Source organism: Mytilus californianus, unplaced genomic scaffold (genome assembly GCF_021869535.1).
Source record: "Mytilus californianus isolate M0D057914Y unplaced genomic scaffold, xbMytCali1.0.p SCAF_36, whole genome shotgun sequence".
Taxonomy (NCBI): domain Eukaryota; kingdom Metazoa; phylum Mollusca; class Bivalvia; order Mytilida; family Mytilidae; genus Mytilus; species Mytilus californianus.
Genome location: NW_026262686.1, coordinates 1,435,557 through 1,449,782, shown reverse-complemented (window position 1 = coordinate 1,449,782; position 14,226 = coordinate 1,435,557). Strand labels below are relative to the sequence as shown.

Genomic DNA, 14,226 nt, shown 5'->3' with positions numbered 1-14,226 from the left:
TCTAGACAAAAATACACACGAAAACTGATACATATTATCGAGTCTATGCATCGTACCTTGTTTATTTTAAACATATAATAATTTTATATACGTTATAGCATGTTATAAATCAAGTATGAAAATTTGAGTAAAAATAGGTGGTCATGAATTTTACAGCTATTGTCCTTTTAAAGCGATATAAACAATTGTCTTATATCAAAATCCTTTTACAATAAGACAAACGACCCGTGGTACAGTAAACATGCTTTACCATTTATGGACGCAAATGTCATTTAGGAGGATGTAACTAAAATGTCTTGATTCATTTAGTGTAATAGTAACCTTGCTTTGACAATTTTCCACAAGGAAAGGAGAGGGGCGTTATGAGTTGTGTCCCTAAAAAGGAAAACACCGAAATAGGCAAGTATTACATGTTTTTTTTAATTTATATTTAGTTACGGAATACCAGTACTGTACTTGAAGTATTGCCACAATCAAATTCGCGGTGTACGACTACAAATCTGTAAATACAGTACTGTTATTCCTTTTCTAAAGCCTTTCTATTATATGTTCAATATAAAACATCTGAAATATTAGGGATGTATTTATTATATCTTGCAATGTTGTTGCCAATGTCCCAAACTGTCCCCCCGTGAAATTACGGCAAGCGTTATTCAACCACTAGTGTTATAACCTGTCATATAACATTTGCTTTCAATAATGACAATACAAAAGCATTGACAAAGCAATAAGCTGAATTAATTGCATTGTGAAAAAAGCGTCATTCATGGATTTGTTATGATGCTGCAAACATCCATCAATGGTTTCACTATAAAAATGTAATCTTTTTTTTTTATTTCTGTAACGTTGAACCTTCAGAAACCAAAATATTTGCAGACTGCCTTTTTTCCAGGGGTTGTTATTTTTCCTATATTATTATGTACATGACAACAACAATTGTCGATCTTTAGTTCTTTAAGTTCAAGTGCAATAACTTTATGTTTTCAATTTAAATACCTTCTATTCACAGTTTTATTTTACATTTCATAACTCAATCTAACACGAAAAAACTTCAAACGATATTGTTCCGAGTGTCTAATCAACCAATCAGAAATAAATGAACGCTCGGGTAATCCAATTTACAAAAACAATATTTTATAAGGATGTGATCTTGACAAATTATAAGTCCTTCGTGGTCTAATTGAAATTCTGTTTAGCAACAATTCTGATGACTGACCTTGTTTGTATTGGAAACCTTAACTTCACCAAAAATGTATTTATACGACGGTACATTGACGGCTCATATGTATTTCTACCAAGATTGGTCCACAGTTAAAGAGGAATAAAAGAAATACTGTGATACTATTTACTCGTGTTTTGGCATACAATTCGGCATATTTTGTTAAAATTCAACCCGAGGGTGAAACATGTTACACCTAAGAACAAGTAATCAGTATGATGGAGTTCGTCATTTACAACATATTTGCTGAATTTCAAGGTAGAATTGCCAACCGATTGTCAGCATTCCTCTGGGAACAACTGTGCACCTCTCCTTGCTGATTGTTTTCTTATTTTCATATGAATCAGAGTTACTACAGACACTTTTTCAGAGAAGCTCGATACAGTTATATTCATGATTTTCGTTCCATTAACAAATCTTAATTTTCTTATTACAGTACAGTATTTTTAACAGCGCATTATACTGTATGAAAATAACCCAAAGAACTTTACAGCATACTATCAATTTACTTATTGGGTCCTATAAATATATCCAAATGAACTAGAGATGAAATAACCACAGATACAGCTTCGTATGCCTCAATAATAGATAGTTATTTCGAGTTTTACTGCAACGATCATATCAGCACCAAAATCTATGACAATCGAGACGATTTCAATTTTGGAATTATAGATTTTCCTCTCCTTAGCAGCATATTCCGATTTTCTCCCGCGTTTTGAGGAAAGAATTTATACTCATTCGATATTCAAAAGTTGTTGCTGCTACTCATATTTGTAAAACGTCAGCAGTGTCTGAGCAAAAACATGATGAGCCAGGTCTTTGTCAATTTACTACTCATCCTTTTTTCTCAAAAAGGTCATCGGAAAATACAAAAAATATATATGAATATTCAGTGTATACTTAACAAAAAATACTTGATGGTCTTTAGTTTGAAGCTGCTGACATTTTATATCATTTTACTAATAAGACAGTTTTCTCTTTATTTGTCTTTGTTCTATTATGTTTCCTTTTGTCGTATGACATTAAACTATTTCTGTTTGATTGTCTCAAAGAAGTTTTTCTATGTGGCTGTCCCTAACTTGTACACAGAATAATATAAGCATGTACTAGATTTTGTTTCATTTTGTGGAAGTTTTCACGGGTATTCCTAACTAAATTCTAGATGAAAAATAAAACTAGTTAAGGATGTGTTAGAATCCAGTAGCGTTTTTTTTCGAGTAGTTGTAGATTAACAAAGTGTGACCTGAACGACCACGATGACGCGACCGAGACCGACGCAAGACGAATAAGGTAATATATATGTGTCTTCCCGGCTAAACATTATCAGGTGTCACAATAAGTTAAGTTTTTTTATATGTCTTGTATTATGAATTTAATTACATTCTGTTTGGAGTATTACACCAATCACCACTTTCAAAAACTTGGTATTTCACCTTTAACGTTTAAGTAGTTTTTAATACTTTAATCATATTATCCAGTTTTACTATCATTATTACCACTAAATGAGAAAATAATTGATTCATAGATGTAAACCACGCTTATGGGAGTGAAAACAAAAATAACAGTATCATCAATAACATTAATAAAGATTATGATAACAGAAAAAAAATAATTTTATAATAAGTCTTTTGTAGACAAAACGCGCTTCTAGCGTACAAAATTAAAATCTTGGTATCTACATTAAGTTTATTATATGCGCTATTATAATCTGAACAGTAGCAGCAGTATTTATATAAATATATAATGATATCGTCATTTAATATATATGGTATAATGTTCTTTAACTTCCCAAATTAGTAGGGTTCTCTTTAAATGATTTTCATTTATCTCCCTTTGATTAGCAAATACATCTTAAGTTTAAATGTTGACAATATTGATATAGTCTGATATTGGGATATTTATTGAACGTTAAAGATAACCCTTCTAAATTGATTTTACTACACAAAAGCGTAGTTGCTTTCTAATGTTCGTTATCCCGGATAAAAATATTCTTTAGCCATATCCCGACAAGGTTAAATTAATGAAAGTTCTGAACAATTATAAACAAACACAATCGAATACAATATACATAGGAATGAAACGAATCACTTTTATTATTCAGAGTGTCATCTTCATTTACTTTTCAAAGTTTTAAATTACAATGATTTTTAGTTTTAGGTTTTAGAAATATACTATTAGAAAGAAACAAAAACCATTTTGTCCAAGTTGAAGCTGTGGTTTTTAATTCAAACACTGAGAAATAAACTGAGAGAGTAAGTGTACTGCTAATTGATAGCAATAGCACCTCTTCCCGAAGCCAGTTATAGGACATACTAATATATATTTGACAAGTCAATGTATTGGCAGTAGGGAGATTGTTTTATTTGTGTACGTTTGTTTTTCACAAAAGTTTTAAATGTGATTGCTCTCAATTCCAGTCCAAGTATGTTTTCTTAATCATAACTTATAAAACATTGAAAATAAACAGACGAATAATTACGATAATTTATGTACACATCGGTATAAAAAGGAAAAAAAAAAAACAGAATATATTGTTTCTTTCCAGCTCCACAATTTTCATTCACCAATTAAGCACCACCGTTTTAAATTCAAGAAAATTAACTTATGCATAATATTGCAAATACATAAACTAATGGTTTACCTGGATCTTTCGCCCATTGAAGAAGCGTGCTTTTGAACTGACGAACATGTATCGATTTCCTTGCCATTCCAACCTTCTCCATTACGTTTTTAAATTTCCCATCTTCTGCTTTAGATAACTGCAATACATCGCACTCACCTAAAACAAAGTTTAATAGACGTTTGTCGGTTTAGCATGCTCTAATTTTGCCAGTTAAATACATGTATTTTTTATATGCTTTTGAATGATGACATTTTTATTATTACAAACTAAACGGTACAACTTGTACTGCACCAGATGCTTATTTTGGTAATTAACCTTTCTACGGTGATGCTCTTGGAAACACTATTCGAAAATCTAAAAACAAAAATATAAACTTTAAAGATATGGTCAAACTAAAACAAAGATATGAAATAACACTGAATGCATTTTGAATATTGAAATTCCATTTATCCTATCAAATGTAAACTACACGTTGGTCCCTTTTTGCTTACTTTTTTTTATCAGTGTGTTGCTTAAGAAATAAGGTGCACAGAAAGAAAAAGATGAAAATATTTCATCTTCATGTTGCAACTTCCCAGATGCACCTGCATGTGAAGTATATATCTCATTGACAAGGATCTACAGCTAGTGTTTTGAATAATAACTTCAACCAAAGATCTACATCAAATCCTTTAATTGCATATACATTATTAAGATAGTATAAACATCGACACTGGCGAGATTACTGACATACGGAATGCACAATAGCATAACCACTTGTTTAACTAAAACAGTTTGTGATTGTTCCTAATTCTTCTAGTGGCAATTAGTGAAATAATGGAAGGATAAAAATACGTATCACATTCTTGTATCAGTAATCGGTTGAACAATTACCTTGTTCAGTTTACGGGTACATGAGACACAACACATATCATTCGAAAGTTGACTCTAGTGAAAAAGAAACTGTATAATGCCATAACATCATTTCCATAGTATTCAGTCAAGATAATGTTTCTTTTCATTTCTGAATATGTGTTGTGTTTCTTATATGATATAAATATGCTAATGTATGATTGTAGTTTCTTTTAGAACAGTCGATGGTATACCTAAAATACTGTATCCAGTTAACTTTTACCGAAACGTTAAGTAAACATAGCAATTCGAATGTTTATGAGTTTAATAATGCCGGTAAAGTAAGATACTTTTACTAATCCACTAATGAATGACACAATAACATCTCATCAGATGTTAACAATGGCCTCATGTCTGATGCCTCAAATGAACCAGCAATTCCTCACATATTTAAGCAACGGTTTTCCTCCCACCATCTTTTGTGAGTTTGTGTTGATTAATTTTTACAAATACCTTTCGTCGTTTCTCGTTTGGTGATCGAAGAAATACTTTCAGAAACTCAAACCGAAAATATTCTAAGAAAAAAGTACATTAGGTTTTTCAATATTCACCCCTTGAAAAGAAGCTTTATACGAAAACGTTCTAGTGACTATTTTCAATTCCGGTCACGTTATTCGGTATAAGGTAAAGAATGTTATTGATTTCTAGTCATCTACTTTTTGTCACCATAGGTGTGTGTAAGTTTTCATATTGATTCGAACATGATATTATATTTTGCATCTTACAAAACGACAGGTGACATATGTTGACCAGGAACTGAATATCCTTCCTGGCATCTTGAGGTCAACAAGGGTTTTGGTGGCTTTCATGTTGCTCAATGATCTTTAGTTTTCTATATAGCGTTAAGTGGAAGCATTTGTGTTTTTGTCGGTGTTTTGGGTTTTTTTTTTCTAAACATGGGGTGGCTAGTTTGTTTGGTTTCTTCTGCATCTTTTTCATAACAGCTCTTGTCTTTTTTAGCATTTAAAATTGAAATGCCCACAGAGGAGAAATATTGCAATAGAAACGCGATGGAATTTGTTCCTGGCTTTCGGATAATGATGTTTGAAAACATTAAATTGTAATAATACTTCATTGATCTGGTATAAGTACGAACTTCTAGTATGAAACCGTATAGGTCACGGTCGCCTTTTTGTGGTCTCCCATGAACAATTTAGATTAAGATAATAAAATTCAAAAACTGAAGGAAAAAAAACACACAGTATTAAAAAAGCAGCCAATAGGGAAAACTATAAAACAGCAAAGGGAAAAGAGAAAGGAGAGCATTCATGACACATTAAAAAGGATTAACAACCGCTCCAATGGTTGTTTAACCGTCTTAGCCAGTCCAAGGAATGTTGCAATGAAGACCTTTATGAATAAATTTATCATAGTTTCCAGGATTACAATTGTGTACGCTAGAAGCCATTACATCTCCATGACATTGATTGTATCATAGATACCAGGTTAACAATTGTGTACGCCAGACGCCATTACATCTACATGACATCGATTGTATCATAGATACCAGGATAACAATTGTGTATGCCAGACGCCATTACATCTACATGACATTGAGTGTATCATAGATACATATCAAAACTTTTCAGAATTAGTGTTACGTTCTTAGATTAAAATTGATGATTGTTTATTAAATCGTTTAATATCTGTTGCTTATGTTTTGAATTGCACCTCCTTATGCGAATTGAAATAGTATGCCTAAAATGTGTATAGCTATTATGTTCATGTGTAACTGAAAGAAAGTTATTATAAAAAAAACTTTTTTATTCAATATACTTACCATGTTTGATGAAGCTCTCATAATACTGGAGAAGGCTTGCTCTTTTTAGAACACAATGCAGCTGCCATTCTAACAAATTCTGTGGTTCGTTTGATGCCATACCCTGAAGAACACAGTAACAAACATATGCAAACACATAATATTCAAGTATCGTGTTTTTATAAAAGAAAATATAACAAGTGTCGTTAACTTCTTTGAATTGCATGTACATGATTGCTATTTAAAAGATAAACACTATAAACTTGCAAAAACTTGAAAAATTGCAAGAATGTTTTTGATATTATTTTTTTTTCTACAATTGTAATGCATAAACATCAAATTAAGACAGTTACAGTGATTAAAATATTTAGCTTAGGCAAATTTGTTTATTCGGTATTTTTATGATTTCAATTTTCATTATGTTGAAATGTTTAAATCACGTATATTGTGTATTCGATAAATGTAAAGCTGACATTTGATCAAACATAACAATCATTCTTTTGTGGTTTATCAAATGAAATAATTGTGTGGTGAACATTCTTTTCATAAAACGACATTTTAAATCGACGAGGATAATACTTCCGAAGTGATGAATAATATGTATGTTTTTTTTAAAATACAAAGCTAATCATCAAATTGCACTTGTTTTCGTATAATGTCACGGTATGTTAGTGTTAGTTATTAAGGATTGGGTCATTTTACTATAAATGGTTAAAGTAAAATGACACTTTACTATTCATTTTACTATTACTAGTTAAAAAACAAAATGTATCGACACATGGTAAAACAAAAGACAGAACTTAGTTATTTCAAGTCAGGTTTTTGCGTTACGTTTTGTTCTTTGTCCCCTCAGCTCTTAAATCAAGAGAGAGGTGAACGATACCAAAGGGATATGCAAACTGCAAGAGGAGATTTCCGACGATAAATGTATTATAAATGCTGGAGGCAAAAATATTTGGAAAAATCTTAACTTTTAATATCGTTAAAGAGCTTGTCAAAGAAAAACAACCTAAATTAGTGTCAAAAAGATGTTGTATGTTTGCAAAATGGGAAAACCCTGCCATAGAATATGAGGTTTGCATGAAGGAGATATATTCCTAAATTTGAAATGATTTCTGCAATGTTATAACAGGAACCTTCAATCAAACAAGATCCGTGGTATTTTCATGCCAGTATCGAGTTACTAACTACTGGGCTGTTAATACCAATGATACCTGAATAGTAGAGGTATCGACCAAGTAGTACTTATAACCTTAACATTACCAATTTTACTGCAGCAGTAAAACACTGGCAACACTCGGACGTCCAATAAGCTCTGCGGATGTATAGATATCATACACGTCGGGTGCAGTATAGACGTGTAGTCCGAGGATTCGTGTATAGTTATAACCAAGCTTTCTGCACCACGAACTCTTGAGGGTCGGTAGACAAAATTCTCACCCTATCAAAAATACCCTCATTTGCCAAGGACAGTCCATATTTTGACCTAATTTGCATAACTCACATGTAATATTAATCTTTTTTTTTTCATCCCAAATATGCGTGAAGCAATTGACGCTGGGTGTTTAACAAGCAACAATCAATAAATTTGATTATGATTTTTTTTTATTTTCTGCTTGTTCTTTCAATCAAATTAACAAACATTACAATCATGTGCATATCTTTAAATCCACCGTTTCATTATGAATACTCAAAGAAAAGCATACATACAAATTGTAGTGGTGCATGGACAGCAATATATATCATACGCAACAGGGTTTTCTAAAATGCAATATAAGTAGCACATTCCTGTTAACGAAGTCCTTATAGTGTGAATTTGCACGAGAGGAACTTATAATTTGAGATGATATATAAACGCCATAAAACGAGAGTCGGATAGCTGCTAAAAAGTGGTAAGATGATAATTGAAAAATAAAAATCATCAGGTATGTCGCTGGTTCTATTTTGAAGTCGTCCATCTTTGTCGATATCGAGAACGACAAGATTATTATAAGAAACTAGTTTTAATAGTTGTCTTAATCTAAGTTGCAAAAGCAAAAGCAATACTCATCGGAATACCGGCTATATATTATTTATTATATCAATCCACCAAACTCAACACATGTTGTCAATAAAAAAAACAGCACAAGCTAAGATTTTTCAGGATCTTAAACGATTCCCATTTTTGTACCAAGATAATAAAAGGACTAATAAGACGAGGTAATTTATGTTTCAGTTCAGATAGACACATCAAAAGTCTGACATTAATGTAAAATTAAAAAAGATTTTAATTGAAGATTTTAATATGGATCAATAGAATTTCGAAGACTGGACATCTGATTCACATCTCTGGTTAGTTATACCTTAACACAGTATTTCTGTAGGCAATAGTTTACTGTGGAAAGAATTGTGGACATATCTTAAGAAAGAGGTTAAGTCAAACATTTTGACGACCCGGCTATATATCGTTTTGAATTTTTGTGAAGATTGTGTAATCAGTATAAAATAGGAAAAAAAGATATGGGGTATCCATCCATGACAAAAAATCAGTACATGCACAGCAAAAAAGCACACACAAAAGGCAAAGGAACAGCGCTTTTATTGCTGTTCTTCATCTCAAAGTCACAGAGAGGCCTTCAACTGTAAGCAAAAAAAGTTTAAGATGGCCTCTAGCACCGGCTTGTGCGGAAGACTTTTTTCATCCTTATACCAGAGAGACGGATTAGGGATCTTCTAAAATCTCCTCTTTAATGAATAATGTAAGGCAATTTTGGGATACCTAATTTTTCGGTTAAAAGGTTTATATACCGGTTTCCTTTATTGGTAAAGATTTTCTGATTTCCACGAAAATAGGGTGCGATTTAATTTTTTTTAAATGTATATGGTATTGAATGACATTTAAGTCATTTCATTATTGTGTTTTATATTTACCTGTATTGTTAAATGAGGGACGAAAGATACCAGAGGGACAGCCAAACTCATAGATCGAAAACAAACTGACAACGCCATGGCCAAAAATAAAAAGACAAACAGACAAATAATAGTACAGATGTCACAACATAGAAAACTAAAGACTAAGCAACACGAACCCCACCAAAAACTGGTGATCTCAGGTGCTCCGGAAGGGTAAGCAGATCCTGCTCCACAAGTGGCACTCGTCGTGTTGCTTATGTTATTACAAATCCGGTAAATAGTCTAATTCGGTGAGTCACATTCGTGAAAAGGGAAGGGTATTGTAGTTACGACATAAAGAACATATCCGATATCATCTGTGAAACGGTAATTCCATAACGGTCAACCAACTCGTGATGGCGTCCGTAAAATTTACGAAGGGATGATTTCAATTTCACCATTTGGAACTCTTGGTTTAATAGCGTCCTTGTGAGCAGTAATCCTCTATCAAGGAAATCATGATAAGAAATACAAGCCCGGGAATATCGTATCAATTGGGAGATATATACTCCGTATGCAGGCGCTGCTTGAATTTTGCTACATAGACATGGAAAGTTCACAATTGGGAAGCTGAAATCATCTCTTTTGTCGTAAAGTTTTGTTTTCAACCGACCCTCATTGTCAATTTCTAGATGTAAATCAAGATATGAGGCAGACTTAACTGTATCTGTAGTATCCTTTATCTCTAGTTCGATGGGATAGATTCGCCTAACATAGTCACCAAATTTTGTATTATTTAGTGAGAGAACATCATCTTTATAGCGGAACGTAAAGTTAAGGTAGTTAAGGTAGTTGCATTATCTACGGTTCACTGGTATTTATGAGAGCCAAGCAATCACTGAAATGCAGGTTATTGAATGACAGAAAATGTTCAATGTATCTGAAAATCAAAGAACCTTGCAAGATACTTTTTTTTCATTTGTCTTTGCAAATAATCTGCATAAATTACGTTTCATATGAGAACAAACCCAATTCGGTTAGAAGAGTTGTACGAAAAGTACCCATCGAAATACCGACTATATATTATTATATCAATCCACCAATCTCAACAAATATTTCATCGATAAAAAAAAACGGATTGTGATAATATCATCATAGATGTATTTGTTGTTAGAATCAGTGTGTTTCTTCACAAGCTTAGATTATTCGTGACCTCAAAAGAAGGATTTTGTATCTACGATTCCCATTTTTGTACAAAGACTGAATAAATTCTCTGTCCAATAAGACGAGGTAGTCGATCTTTCAGTTCAGCTAGGGATATAGTAATGTAAAGTATACACACATCAAAAGGTCTGACATTACTGTAAAATCAAAAATGATTGCAATTAAAGATTTCAATACGGATCATTAGAATTTTAAGGAATCGATATCTAATTCTATACTTTATTTTTCATGACTTAATAACAGTTACACCTGCCATACATGTGGGAGGTTTAGCTTGCTATAAAACTATGTTTAACTTACAATTTTCATCGGAAAATGTCTGTACCAAGTCAGGAATGTGGCAGTTGTTTTTCCCTTGTTTCTTTGATTGATAGCGTTTGATTTTGTCTAATGGACTTCCCCTTTTTGAATTGGCTTTGGAGTTCGGTATTTTGTTATACACATGTACTTTGTTCTCATAATAACTTTCTTTTAGAAATGTTGAACCATTGAATTGGAAAAAAACACATTTTAAATTAAAGATTGATCATGCAATATGTCGTCATTTTGTTTATAAGAATAGCACAGTCATTTAAAATCAAAAATGGTGGCCATCACTTATTTATATGTTCCAGGTATCTTAAACGTCTGACAAAAATATGTTACACATTTTGTTGATCAAACACATATTTACTCTCTTACTGTTGAAATACAAAAACTGTTTTAGTCAGATTTGAGTTTTACACAAACGTCTGACAAAAATATGTTACACATTTTGTTGATCAAACACATATTTACTCTCTTACTGTTGAAATACAAAAACTGTTTTAGTCAGATTTGAGTTTTACACGTCATAAGGCTATGTAGTGAAAGGTCAATATAAATACTAATCTATCTAAGGAAGTATCACCTTACAGCACTCACCTGTTTATCCTGTATGAAGTATCATTAACCAAATCTTTTTATTCATCCCACCTAAACAATCATTCTACACATTTAGTCTGTCGAAGGATTTCAATGAAGTTAACATTACAGACGGAAAGTTTATGTGTGCTCAATCTTATGTGCACACGTAATATAAAAGCCTAAACTTTAAATAAACAAAACCCATGTATTATCGATCTGTTGCATTTAAAGTAATAAGATATCTCGAATAGACATTATATAAAAACTTCCTGATAAAAACCATTTTTAAAGGTCGTGTATTGTCATAACACCAATTATGCTTATACGTTTTCTGTCTTGTTTTATTTGACAAACAAATTTTTCTTCAACTTCCAGCAAGTGCATGGATATAGACATTAAATCTACATAGATACACCCCCCCCCCCCCCCCCCCCATAATTAGGTTCGTTTTGAGAATGACTAAACTTGATTAAAATGAAACATACGGACATAATAATATCGAAAATATTGCACTTAGAAAAACTGAACAATGTGAATAGGAAAAGTGTCCTGTCATCAATACCTTTATAGGAACGTTGTAAACACTTTACTTGTATACCTTCATCCTGAATGTTCAACAGAGTGTATAAGCATTTTATTAGCTCAATGTGTTAGATATCAACATTGTCACTTTAAAAGAATTCCCCTCGAATAATTTTTAGCAGTATATGTTGACATTGCATAGTGTTGTCTATTGCCTGTATTAATTATCTCTACATTATTGAGTCATAAACATGTTTATGGTAGTGATTTTTTTTCTTTCATCCATTTTAATATTTTGAAAAGAAAAGGTATGTGAATTTTAATTCTGATGTAACACTGGTGTGTTTCATTTTCTAAACATATCGCAGTCGTTCTGTGTACATTTGAGCAATTTTTTCCAGTTTTCAAACTTATATTGCAAGAGGCTTCGACTACTTTTTGATATAAAAATTTGCAATCATTTTGTATTAAGGATTATATCTCCCTCATGTATATAACTTAATATCTATGTTCAGGTTTGAGTTCACTTTTTAGTCTTTCTTTTGGACTTATCAGGTCTTCAAAGTTTGTATAAACTTGTGGATTTCAAAATCCCACATAGTTAGAAATACAAATAGTTACACTATTACTAACACAATTCTATATTAAAATATTTCATACAACGGAATTTAAAAGTTGTCTAACAATACATCAAGGAGGATGATATTTCGTATTGTTAACATACTCTATAACAATATATTAACAAATCCGTGGCGCGGGGAAGTAGTCAAGAAGACAATATTATTTTTCAGGGGTTGACAGGATACACGTAATCGTTATTAGTTTAAACTTCAAGGTTCTTATGCAAGCAAATGTAATACACAATGATTTTATACAGTTTTTTTTTTTTGGTTTACACTTTACATAGGGCTTTATTTCTGATCTTATTTTTGTGTGCACAATTCTGATTCTACGTATTTCACCTTTATCAATATTAGGAAATCTGTTTGGACGATTCCATATACCATTATGTTTTAGGATTTTTTAGATTCAGTGTCGAGTTAATGTATATTATTTAGCGATCTCTGCGAGAACTAAATCATTTTTCTGATAAGGTAACTAAATTCAAAACCAAAATAAATGTAGTTAAAATTGAGAATGGAAATGGGAAATGTGTCAAAGAGACAACAACCCGACCAAACAGCAGAAACCAGCCGACGGTCACCAATGGGTCTGCAACACAGCGAGTAAATCCCGCAACCGGAGGCGGTTAACATATATATTTTATTTAAATGTGTAAATTGATCGGAATGTGAATGACAACATAGACCTAAAACTCTGTTTGGTCTATCCCGTTTAACACATGACATTTGCGCGGGAACTACTTCCACTGACATCGTCATATAATTGAATTTGGATTATTGTAATGTGATGTAAATTGTTTTTGGATGTAATGTGATAGGATTTAATGTGATATCATTTGTTTCTTCTTCTATAGTACATAATTTGACGTCAGTTTTGTACACATTAAGTCACTAGTATAGTCAGAACTTAAGTAGATGTACAGCATATCCCATCATATTTCAACCAACAAATACACCTGATTTACACTACAACTGTTAAATAGACCTTTATGTATATACATTTATTCTAATTCCAGTCCATTCAACTGGCAAAATCAACAGAATCAGTGTACATTTTGCGAATTCTATTTCTCGAATTCTACGTCTTTCACCTTTATAAAAATCGGTATGGACGATTCCATATACCAATATATTTTTAGGGGTTGTTTACATTCAGAGTCGAGTTATTGATGTATGTTACTTCGTGTTTTTTTTTTTTTTTTCTTTTTTTTTTTTGCGAAAACAACTTAATTTCCTGATGAACTTCCTTAACACAGAAACATTATATTTAGTTAACGCTTTCTTGGTATTTTGCTGATTCAAAATGACCTAAATATTAAAGAAGTATAGCCCTGAAAATGGTATATCCCGTTTTACACATGACATTTACGCGGAAAGAAAGACTTCCTTCTTCTACTTCTACTTCTACCACTAAGTGACATTAGGTTGACTTTCCTGTCACTGTTTGGTGTGCGCTTCCATTGGAATGAATCACCATTGCGACAATTAAATTGATTTTGCAATGTAATTTATTGACTGTCTTTTAATTTGATCTCCTACCAATACAGTCATTCGAGTAGAACATTAATTATCAACACTTGATGTCGAGTTAATCCACAATTTGGAATGT

At 32.0% G+C, this 14,226-nt stretch overlaps 1 protein-coding gene across 1 annotated transcript in view; it reads right to left on the bottom strand.

The window, feature by feature from the left end:
• The window catches only part of LOC127736725 (uncharacterized), a 116,211-nt gene extending 104,319 nt beyond the window's left edge, over positions 1-11,892 (bottom strand). The window contains exons 1-3 of the mRNA XM_052247309.1: positions 11,491-11,892; positions 6,514-6,616; positions 3,861-3,998 (exon numbers count right to left, since the gene is read on the bottom strand). Coding sequence (XP_052103269.1) covers positions 3,861-3,998; positions 6,514-6,613 — 238 coding nt within the window. The 5' untranslated portion in view covers positions 6,614-6,616; positions 11,491-11,892. The remainder of the gene's footprint in view (positions 1-3,860; positions 3,999-6,513; positions 6,617-11,490) is intronic.
• Between the last annotated feature and the right edge of the window lie 2,334 nt (positions 11,893-14,226).